At 43.1% G+C, this 12,300-nt stretch overlaps 1 protein-coding gene across 1 annotated transcript in view; it reads right to left on the bottom strand.

The window, feature by feature from the left end:
- Positions 1-12,300, bottom strand: part of EVL (Enah/Vasp-like) — a gene marked incomplete in the record, with an annotated part of 200,298 nt that overhangs the window by 86,352 nt on the left and 101,646 nt on the right. The window contains 1 exon segment of the mRNA XM_034767990.1: positions 5,912-6,089. Coding sequence (XP_034623881.1) covers positions 5,912-6,089 — 178 coding nt within the window.

Raw genomic sequence — 12,300 nt, forward strand, 5'->3', positions numbered from 1 at the left:
GCCTTTCCTTCTTCAGGATCCCAAAGTGCTTTACCAGCTATACTCCTACGTCACCAGTGAAATGCAGCCATTCCTGGAACAGAGTGCAACACCAGAGGAAGAGGAGTCATGCTGAAAGGACGAGGGAGTGAAAGGGATCCTAAATTCCGAAAACTCCCTGGGATCCAGCCCGGGGGAAAGGGTGCTGGAGAGGTACCTGTGAAATGACCTACACGGAATGGTGAAAAAGAAAGAGCTGCCAGCAGAGCTTCTAATCGAAAAATAGGAGCGAGGAACATCCCTACTCATTGCCAAAACATGTCCCCCATGCAAAGTTTACTAGTAACCTGAGTTGCAGCCATCTCTGTGCTATGTGCTGATCTGTGCCAGAAGGTAGTCAGATGAACTCTACACACTTTGTACTGTATATACGGATATGTGTGTGTGTGTGTAAGGCATATATACACAAGAGAAGGAAACTGCTTTCTACAGTGAAAGTCATTCCCTAGTCACTCCCTTTGACCCATTCTCCCATTCTTGTGCCTTCCTCCCGGCATTCCCCTAGGCCCAAGACAGCCTGACCTTGTATTTCTGTTGACCAGTTCTCTCTAGCACACACTCCACCCACGAGGCCCTCCAGCAACATGGCTCAGGTAGAATTTAAATTCAGAAATAGAAATATTTTGTTGATTCTCTAGCTTTGTAAAACAACAGGGACGGGGCACCTATCAGAAAGCTCCAGACACTTGCATCAAAAAGAAAACCGCAATCCCATAACATACAAAAAATACTAAATTATCAGGCAGCACCCAAAATAAACCAGATTCTCCATTTTTCTCCAAATGATACTGAATTATTAAAACCAGAAAGCCCCTCGGCGTTCCCAGTCATAAGGATGTGAAACCACATAGTCACACGGCAGTAAAGCCACACCCTCAATTTCCCCATGTGGCTCCCACAGAATCTACTCTGACTGCGGCTTTGGGGTGCTGTGGGATGAGGAAGAGAGAAAAGACTGCATTCCTGAGAATCCACCTGCAAGCAAACAGATGGGGTGGGTGGGGATGTGTGTGTGAGAAGCCAGGACTGTGCCTGCCCCCACCACCAGCAACTTACTTTTCTCAGGAGCAAGAAAGGAGTAAGGAAGGAAATGTGACTCTCTGATTCCCCTCCTCAGGCAGCGCAGCCATGCGCTGTCCCCTATGCACAGTTGAACCTAGAGGCTTAGCCTCACATTGTGGAAATAACCACTCTTCTCAGGCTAAATTCATCTATGGTTGTAGCTCCATTGAAATCTATACAGTTGTGCTAGAGATTAATTTGCCCCCTTTTGCTTGCTGATGTCTTTCCCCCATCACCTACCTGCCCTACCCACTGTCTTCTGCTGCTGGTTTTTGTTGCGTGCTTGATCTAATATAGACTGCAATCTCTAAGGGTCAGAGACTTGTCTATTTGTAAGCTTCAGAGACGCCTTTGGCATGATATGTATTAAAGAACCAGGGCAGGGATGATATGAAATACTCCTCATAGGATGTCTGGAGTTGGGTAAGAAGGGGTGCTCCCATCTGCCGACTGAACACCTACGCTCTGAATGAGAAGGAGCAGCCAGGGGCAGTAACTGCACGATGTAACTTGTGCCAGGAAACAAGTTTGACTTCTCTCTATGAAGTGGACGCTCCTGAAAGGCATTCATTTAATGGGAACCCATTTGTCATCTTAATGGCCTTAATAAATGGTGCCACTAACAACATTAAGCATGGGAGTAGTTATGTGCAAGTCAATGGTATCAGTTGTTCTAACTTTGCTGGATGGCTTAGGACCAGCTTTTTATTTTCTAGCACAAAGTTGAAGGAGAACAGAATAAAAAAAGAGACATACGGAAATCAAAATAATGATGCATATAAAAGCATTGACAAGTAAACAATCATAATTCAGATTGACTACAATCAACAATTCTGAAGGCTGGATGGTGTTTGTTAGGAACAGGTGTTGGACAGAATGCTTGTAGCATGCTCCCTACCATATACAGTTACTGCCGTGAACAGTTAGCTGTAACCCACTGAGCACACTCAGTTGTACATTTTGAAGGAGCTGAAAGGAAGAGTTAAGCACACAGCTCCCATTATAATACTGTGAATTACATTCACACCTAATATGACATAAGCCTTGGAGTTTGTATCTAAGGATTTGATTTCACCCATTACAGAACTAAGAGCCAGGCACAAAATTTAGATTAGGATTTTTGTCTCAATTTTCCCAGAGTTTGAGGATCTATGGGCTTATCTCAACCTGTAACCCCCCTTAGCACAGGGTTGATCTTTGTCCCCTTCTAGAGGCTGGTCCACATAAGAGGCTTATGAGTTGGGTACAGGGCTTAGTCATTTAAGTATAGTGGTAGATGCTCATATGTTTAAATCAAGAAGTACCAGATGCAATTCCTGCACATAACCCATCCAGAGGGCTGTTACTAACTGTTACAGAACGAAGAGCCAGGTGCAAGTTTAGGTCTAGATTTTTAACCCAACTGTTGCTTTCTGGGGTTTTGGTTTAGTATTTCCTTATATGCCAGTCTGAAAATGCAACCCACACTGTGTACTTTCTGGACAGCCTGGAGCATTAATAACCCATTTGATCTACGGGAGAGGGGTGTCAGTTTTTTTAAACCAGAAACTCATTGTCATACAATGACATTCACTCTGCACAACAAGGCAAGCCCTGTGGAATTTTAAAGCTCCATCACTGCACAGTCCTGGTGCTTCTCGGAAGATAGCAGCTCCATGGCATGCACAGGTAAAGAGACTGGGGGATTTAATTATATTTTTCCCTTGTAGTTCAGGTTTCTTTATGTATTTGACATTTCTCCTCATTTATTCAAACGTCAGCACCGCATAAGAAGTTTACTTTTATTGCTGAAAAACTCTGACTGCCATAATTGCTTAAACTCTAAATTTAAGATTAATGTGCCACTCAGAGAACACATCATTGCTTTGAGGGCAGACACTCAGCTTTGTCTTTTCTACAGTTTTACTCCAGTTAAAATAAACTGCCTCTGCATCTGCTAGTGGCATGATATATTCTGTTTTTCTTTACCAGTCTTCATGATTAATTGTAATCTACAGAGGCGGGTGTTTGAGCTAAGAGGGTAGCAGTAGCTGAAGCCAAAACCTCGAACAAACCACAGCGGGCCTTGCAGGCACCAAAACAACAGTGTCACGGAACTGACATATGAAGCAAGCACACATTAAAAATAGCACAGCCATGTCTAGTACAAGCAGCAGGAGGTGCCGATGCACTGTGCTTATGTTTTCCCCATGTGTTAGGTTTAGATTACAATTTCCAGAGAGAACCTCTACTTTGCAGGAAAGATTTTGGGCCTGAATTTCAGTACCTGGCCTCCACGTGTGTGTGTGAAAATTGTGTGTGCACACACTGCACTCCTGCCTCTTACAGTCAGAAACCCCTGCATGTGCACTTGAACAACATTAAAGCCTATGTTCGCATAACTGTTAGGATTTTGTACTGAAAAATTTATTTCTCCTAATGGCTTTCCCATATGCAAAAATCTAACATTTGTGCAACATGCAGGTGATAGAGTTTTTAAAAGTGTATATGCAGGATTTGTGCCTATAAATACACGTGCTCATAATTCTGTGTGTCCACCAGTAGAATTTGTGAAGGCCAGCTAAAAATTTGATCCGACAGAGTTTTCAAGGTTTCAAAGTTTGATAATGAATACATTTAACAATTTCCTTCCTAAAATATGCACTGCTATTAGAGACACTAATCCTCAGTGAGGACAACTAGCTTAGAACACAATCTTGGAGTTTTTAGTCTGAACTATTTTAAGATATATTAAAGTTAAGTAGCCAAAACCAAAAACCTCTCATTTTTGAAAGTTCCCTATCTCCAAGGCACCTTCTTTGAACAATATCATACTTCGCAAAAACACTGCTCTTTGGCTAGACAACAAGCATAAGACTCTTCAGATGAAAAGTTGAAGAAGTTTTGGAGGGAAACCAGGTTCATCATGGAAAGTCAGCTAAATCCAACGACTTCATCATTACAGTCTTCAATTGCCAAAACATTCTAATTGGTGGGGATCTTATCATGTGACCTAAAATAATGTTTCAGGCTTTGCCTTTCTTTGAACTGAAGGGCCTCACGTGTGTGCAACGTAAGACCTGGTATTGGAGACATTCAGAGTCAAATTGTGCTGGGTCCTGCAAAGGTGGGCTTGGGTGAGGGGGAAGAAGTGCTGAATCAGCCAGAATTCCTCCTGGAGTCTCCTATGGAAGCAGAGCCTCCTCCCCTCTCCCCACCCCCTGGGCTGAAAAAGGCAGAACGTTGCCTCGATCCTTCCGAGACATAGTATGTGTGGCATTTGGGGCAAATTTTCCTGCTCTCTGTTGATTTTTTTAAAGTTATCAATCTATCTGAAAGATAAAAATTGTGGGGGGGAAATATCAGCCGCATGGCATATAAAGTAAAAAGACATACTTCCAGATGCTCCAGGGGTCATTAGGAGATGAGTGTGACATTGCTCTGAGCTTAAATGGCATTTTAGTGTGTTTTGTGGGAGTCAGAAATTATTAAAATGTTTGAGTTATTACTTCATTTATTTAAGATGGCTGCCACTATTGCCAATGAGGCACTGCACTTGGGTGAGATGGTAACATGAAACTGTAATCTCAGGCTAGGTCTACACTACCCGCCTGAATCGGCGGGTAGAAATCGATCTCTCGGGGATCGAATTATCGCGTCTTGTCGGGAGGCGACAATCGATCCCCGAATCGACGCTCTTACTCCACCAGCGGAGGTGGGAGTAAGCGCCGTCGACGCGGAGCCGCAGAGGTCGATTTTGCCGCCGTCCTCACAGCGGGGTAAGTCGGCTCCGATACGCAAATTCGCGTAGCTGAATTCGACCTATCTTAAATCGACCCCCCACTGTAGTGAAGACCTGCCCTAACACAGATGCCTCAGTGGAGGGTAACTGGAGCTGAAGCACTTCTAGAGGTAAAATGGAGGCCTGAAGCATTTTTTGGCAGGAAAATAAAATAAATGGTATAACAAAGCATTTAGAGTTACATTCTACACTCAGTTAACCCACATGCTTCAGTGTGGTAACAGACACATAACTGAGCGCAGAATTTAACTCAGATACTATAGATCAAAGGCTTTAAGCTTACAGAAGAAACTTAAAACCTCTTGGGTTATGAAAGTGACCTCCACTGGGCAATATGGCCCCTAGTCAGTGTCTTTGGCAAGACACCACCAGTCACCTTTTCAACTCATGAAGCAATTACTTTCCACTATAAGCCTGAACTGCAGTCAATATACTACTTGTAACAGCATAAGCCAAAGCCAAGGTTTAAATCTTTGGCCCTTACTGTGTCCTACAACCAGAAGCCACACACTGTACATATATGTACCCTCTATGCAAGGCAGGTAGGCCAATGTAGCCAATGTTTGTAACTGACAAATAAGACACCCGAAGAAATACAAGCTCCAAGTTCTACATGTAAAGTTTTATGAGATGTGGCAGCTTTGTTCTAGCTTTTGTTTGTTAGATTCAGATTCTACCACTCTTACTCATATTGAGTTGTACATTACTCCACCAGTGGTATCATATAAATAAATGGAGCTACCTGCCCAGTCAGCTACTATGCAGTGTAAGGATAGCAAAATTTGGCCACTAATCTCTTGGCGTGGACTAGACTGAGTGAAAAATGGAAAAAAAGAAGGAAAAGCAAAGCATATAAATATGTACAGTGCCTGCCACATCAACTGTTGGTGCAATTAAAGACCCTCTACAAGGAAACTAAATTACACCTTTCTGCTGATTTGTTTTGGCATGGCACAGATACCGGGCATACCTGCACCACAGGCTAGCAGAGCGATTAATAAAAGAGCAGAGCAAAGCGATTGCTCATACCTCCATCCTGTGAATTCATGATATTCAGCGCAAACAACATTGCATTGGAGAATGTGGTAGCCTCTTCCTTGCTTGCGAAGTTCAAGCCATAGACTTGCCGTGCATCGCGCCACTGATGAAAGGTAGGTGTTGCTTGATTGTACTTCAGTCCTTTCACAATTGAATAATTAATCACTACCTGCAATTTGAAATATAGATGAAGGTTACAAATATTCTACTCTCTCAGAGGAAAGAAAAGGCATGGATCAGTTCAGGTCTGTAATGGCAAAAAATATATATACACACCTTCCAGAACAAGGTAGGCAAGTGTGAGTTTTGACATTTACAGACACATACCTGCTGAGGAGATTTAGAATTGTTCAATGCGGTGTCGGGGCACATGGGCTCGACCTGAAAAATCTGTTACCTGCTCATGCCTCCCTCAAAAGCTCCACCATACAGCTGTGCACATGTTGCAGACAGGTGTTTGACTTGGTGCCAGTAGCTGCTGGCACCCGTTGGGGAGCAATCATCCACAGTTGTTAGAGAAGGGGAGCAACTGATTCATTGGCACCAATCCTCCCCCACAACAGGTTACATGTTTAAGCAGATGCCAGAGGCCTGACTTGTTCCTTCTGCATACTCCAAGTTACTACCAGTTTCTCAAGTGGGAGAATTGTTTTGTCTAGAATTAGATAGGCACAGATTATACCGGAGGACTCAGAGTGTCCACTTCCACCTGATGTCTTGCTGCAAGTTCTGTAACTGCCATTCATGGCTACAGAAATAAAAAGGCATTTTAATAGCATGGGGAGAGAAATGCTTACAATGTTTTTTAATCTTTTTGTTGATTTTCATCTTTCTTCTCCAAAAGATGGAGCTGCCAAGTGCTGTGCTCAGAGACAAATTAAACGATTGGTAACAGTCTAATTAGTAAAGGTTCGTAGTCATAGTATGATGGTCGGCATCTTGGCTGACGCATCGGGGATTCAACTGGGAACCTCCAAAGCTAAAAGCATGAGCTGCTATAGCTTGAGCTAAATAGTGAAGGATTCCTAATTGATGCCGTAATAGCCTCAGGTGCTTTGTGGACTGGGCACAGATGGAGACCTATAATGCACACTCGCCAGCAGGCTACACTGTCACTTTATGACAGGTAACATATAAGGGCCAAAACAAAAATCCCCATCCTGAAGGGCTCACAGTCCAAAGTTACACACAGAGACAGTGCCATTAAAATATCAGTGTGGCCGGCGGAGGTTGTCTCTTTACCAAACAGGTGGGGTTAGGGGAGAGATAAGGCTGAAACTTGGTCCTGGATAAGAACAATTCCAAATGTTCAAGTATTGCAAATCTAGGTCTGAACTTCATAGCTGGCCCCTACAGCTGGGGTTATTTTGAGCCTCGCTTTACAATAGGCCCAGGCAATCTCCAGGCTATAATTCTGATTGAAAGCACACTGAAGTCAATGGGAGTCTTTCTTCAGTGGGGTTTGGATTAGGTCATATGTGAATCAACTCCCTCACTGAGTGATAAGAAGTGACTCACAGGAGTAGAAGGAGGGGGCTTGCAGCACACTGTCTGGGAGACTATTTTAAGTGCAAGGAGCAGCATGCGTGAAAGTGTTTAGACAGGAATGAGAAAAGAAGACCAAGGAAGCAGAAAGCAGAGAAGTTTTGGCAGCCCACTCACCACGAAGGGCTACTGGAAAAATAATACTGAGGTGTCAGATAATTAAATAGCCCCCTGCGTGGCTTGTGTAGCAAGGACGTATACAGAAGGAAACTTTGGGGTAAACCTTTAAGAAGCCTCCCTTCTTACAAGTGTAAGTCAGGGTTCCTGCAATGCTAGCTGCCTGACTTCCACTCATGCTCTGCTCCCGAAGATTTGTGCCAGTGTTGCAATTACACAAAAACAACAAGGAGTCCGGTGGCACCTTAAAAACTAACAGATTTATTTGGGCATAAGCTTTCGTGGGTAAAAAAAAACAACTCAATTCTTCAGATGCATGGAGTGAAAATTACAGATACAGGCATTATATAATGACACATTATCTGCTAGTCTTTAAGGTGCCACTGACTCGTTGTTTTTATGGATACAGACTAACATGGCTACCCCCTGATATTTGTTGCAATTACAGGCATGAATTCTGTAGGTGAAAACTTTGCCCACAAAAGGGAAGCTGCCCTTTGAAAACATGGCTCTATTAACCTGAAATATTTAACTTATTAGTGGTTGGCAGGTGAGCGCTGTGTACAGGGGGAGAGATCTCATTCTGTTGACTGAGTAAGGGTCAGGATTGGGGCCTGACTGTCCTAGCTGCAGGTCACAGAAATGCATTCACCTCAGACCTCCAGAGATTTTAAATCTCTTAACTCCATCTCCAGCCTTATCTACTTTAGTAGTTAACAATATACAGTATATCCAACAAATGGGCAAGCCTACTGATTTGTCTCTTCTGTGTTTACAACTATAATGTCAACTATAAGCAGAAAGGTCTGTTCTAAATCCTTCTTCTGAATCATCATCTTCTGCAGTGAAAATTCACTCCAGGCTTAACTATAGCACAAACAATGTGAGCCAGACATCCCGCACATCTCAGAGTTTGAAAGAAGTACAGAAGCTTGGAGTTCAGGAGACGCAAACCCAAATAATATTAACAGCAGGATTAATTAGTTAATGATTTACAGTTCTTTGGAGATAGAAAGTGCTATGTTCATATTAGGTATTCTTCTTTATCCTCCTGCATTCTCAGGTACATAGGGCGTTCACCAGTTTCTGCCATTTATATCAGCTTTGTGCTGGTCTGTTCAGGCTTCTGAGTGTCATGTTGGTGGATTTGGCTTCTTTCTCTGTTCTGCACAATGTTTCTCTATGTTGCCCTGTTTTCTCTTCCCGGGTGGTGTCCATGTTCTCACCTGACATGGAAGTTGATGGCATCTTTAAAGGGTATCCTCAATGTAACCATTGTTGTCTTCTTACCAGGTTTGATGCTTTAGGTTAGTTTGCTCTACTCAGAATTTCTAATGTTCAAAAAACTCTTTTTAATGGACTCTGAAGATATTCCACAGGCATTTACTTTGGAATGAGTTGATCTTATCATGAATTTCTGTTGTAGATTTACATAATGCGGCTCCATAAAGGAGGACAGACGTGAAGCTGGTGTTAAAGAATCGTATTTTTGTATCCATGCCAATCGTGCTCTCTTTCCATAATTCCAAGTTTAAGAAAGTTGTTTGCTGCTTTTGCTATTCATCGCTTGACACATAGCATGGTGACACCATTGTTGCACATCTCACTCCCTACATAGGTAAAATGACTGACTTCTTGTGCTTCTCCATCTACTCTGATGGTTGCTTTTGGGACATTGATAGCCATATACTTGGCTTCCCCTTGTTAATAAAATTGTTTTGTTATGTTTGCCAAAAGCTAGATTTTTTTTCTTACATTAAGTGATGTGTAGTACTAAGCAGGACAAATGTCATCAGCAAAAATAAGATCATCCAATACACTTGTCCATAAAATTCCTCGGCTGCCTTCTGCCATTACAGTCAATGACCAATGCAAAATAGTGGGGACATAATACACCCTTGCCTTACTGCAGTTGTCACTACAAACCATTGGCTGATGTTGTCACCACCTCTGACTGCACATTCTGCATTATTGTAGAGATCCATGATAATTCTAATTATTTTTGTTGGTATTCCATGATATGTCATAATTTTCCAAAGACTCTGTGTATACTGTCAAAAGCCTTCTGAAAAATCTGTACAGTTTATCACAAGAGTGCATTCCACTTCACACTTTGTTCTATAATATATGTGGGAACAACAATATGGTTTTCATATGATCTCAGTGGTCTCAAACCTGCTTGTTCCTCTCTAAATTGGAGATCTGTTTCTTTAGATGTTCTAGGATGACGCACTAAAAGCAATGTGATTCCTCTCCAATTATTGGAATAGGTAAGGTCACCCTTCTTTAGCAATTTTACTATGGCCTCTCTTCCTTTGGGTTAGGGTCTTTTCTTCATTCCATATTCTATCTAAAAACACAAGGAAAGTCTGGAGGGCTGTTTCGTCGCTTGCTTGAGCCATTTCTCCAGCTATGTTATCCTCTCCAGCTGATTTCTCATTTTTGAGTTTACTGATGTCAAGCTCTAATGCAAAGTCTTCATCATGTATTTCAGGAGTTTTGCTTGTTCTTGGTCTATTTAAAACAGCCTAAAAATGTTCCGTCCATCTTTTCCTTTGCTCTTCTTCTGCACTAAGAGTATTTCCATTTGCACAAGGCCTCCAGTGCTGCTAAAGTTTCCTGTTGGCTGTTTAACTGTATTATACAAGGTTATAAGGTCACCTCTTTGGCTAGCATCTTCAGCCTCTTGACATTTTCTGTCCATGTATGCCTTTTCCTCCCTTCTAGCACTCCTCCTTTTTACCTCTTTCTGTAGAGCTCTGTATTCTTCTTGCCACTTGCTTGTCTCTTCACACATCTTAGCATTCATATGTTTTTTTCTTTTTACTACTTCTCTTTTCCATTGTTGCCTAAGCAGCATTCTTCCCCAGCATTCTTCCCCTTTAGATTTTGTTATTATTAGGACTGTCTTTGTGCTTTCTAGACGACACACTCTAATGTTTTCCCACAGAGTATCACTGTCTTGGTTTTCTTTAGCTGATTCCATTAAAACACTTAATCTGTTCTTCAGTTCAAGCTGAAAAGCACTTTTTGTGTTTGGATCTTTCAACTGTGCCGCTGAAGGGCTTTCTTCTTTTTAACCTTCTTCATCCTCTTTAACTTGATCTTCAATTTAGCAACACAAAGGTTATGGGTACTACCTATGTCTATTTCCCTATACACACGAGCTGCAAATCTTTCTCAAAATGCAGAAATGATCTATCTGGTTCATTGTAACTTTTGGTATTACTAGAATATTATTAACAACTGTGTAATTAATTAGATTATTAATTATACTTATGTTTAATTAGTTTCTGAATTTTTTTCTCTCCATTTTGAGTCAAAAATGGTTTTGAGTTTAAAAAAAAAAATCAATGTAACAGATGGATGACTCATCGCTCTAAGAACTTTGACATTTCAGTGGATGAAAAAATTTAAATTGGCTGAAGAATATTAGACAAGTAGCGAAAGTATAAGCACAGTACCTGCTTTCCAAACATTTCCATTACCATTTTTAGGATGGCACAAGCCTGCCAAAATAAATATTTAACAGACATCTGATAATCATATATAGAATTTACATAAAATAAAATGTAAATTTATTTTAATCCAAAGACAGGTATTAGTGGGTAACTAATGATACAATCACTGCTTCCTTAACACTGTTTCCACTATACCCAGATACTGGAAATTAGCCTAAAATGAGAATTTCCTTGTTAACTCTAGACCAGGGGTCTCAAACACGCGGCCCGCAGGGTTGTTTTCTGCGGCCCGCGAGCTCCTCGCAGCCTTCCCCAGTGTTTACCTAGAGCGGCTCCAGCCCGACGTGCACTGGAGGAAGGGCAAGCTCCCTGCCTGCCCTGCCCCCTGCCGCTCTGGGAAGCCCGGAACCTGGTGAAGGGGGGACAAGGCTCTGTGTATTGCTCTTGCTTCAGGCAGCATCCTCAGCAGCTCCCATTGGCCGCAGTTCCCCGTTCCCAGCCAATGGGAGCTGCTGGGGGTGGTGCCTGAAGCAACAATAACACACAGACCCCTGTGCCCCTCCTCCCCCAGGTTCCAGCCACTTCCCGGAGCGGTGCGGGGACAGACAGGCAGGCAGGGAGCCTGCCCTGCCCCCGGTGCGCGTCGGGCCAGAGCCCTGCCCCCCGAACCCTTCCTGCAGCCCAACCCCCTGCTGTACCCCACAGCCCTCCTGCACCCCAACCCACTGCCCTGAGCCCCCTGCTGCACCCCTCCTGCACCCCACACCCCAACTCCCTGTCCTGAGCCCCCACACCCTTCCTGCCCTCCCTGGGGGCAGGAAGGGGGCAGAGTTGGGGTGGGGATTTCAGGGAAGGGGTTGGAATGGGGGCAGGGCCTCATGGAAGTGGTGGAGTGGGGGCAAGGCCAAGGGTGGCAAGGGGAGGTGTTAGTAATGCGGCCCTCGGCCAATGTACTAGTCTTCACGTGGCCCTCGTCGTCATTTGAGTTTGAGACCCCTGCTCTAGACCACATCCTTTGTGTTCTATGGACTTGGTGCTTAGTGAATGGTTCGAGAACCAATATCAGCTGAAGATCATGATTAAACTTACACTTTAATCGCCATGGGTACAATTCTGATCTCACATTACTTTGTCACCACAGACTTCACTGGAGAAACTCCTGATTCACAGTTGTGTGAGATCAGAAACAGGACGCATAGCCATTTTGGGTGATGTTTCGGACAGATATCCTATGGGTTGTTGTTGTGTTTTTTAAGA

Source organism: Trachemys scripta, chromosome 4 (assembly GCF_013100865.1).
Source record: "Trachemys scripta elegans isolate TJP31775 chromosome 4, CAS_Tse_1.0, whole genome shotgun sequence".
NCBI lineage: Eukaryota > Metazoa > Chordata > Testudines > Emydidae > Trachemys > Trachemys scripta.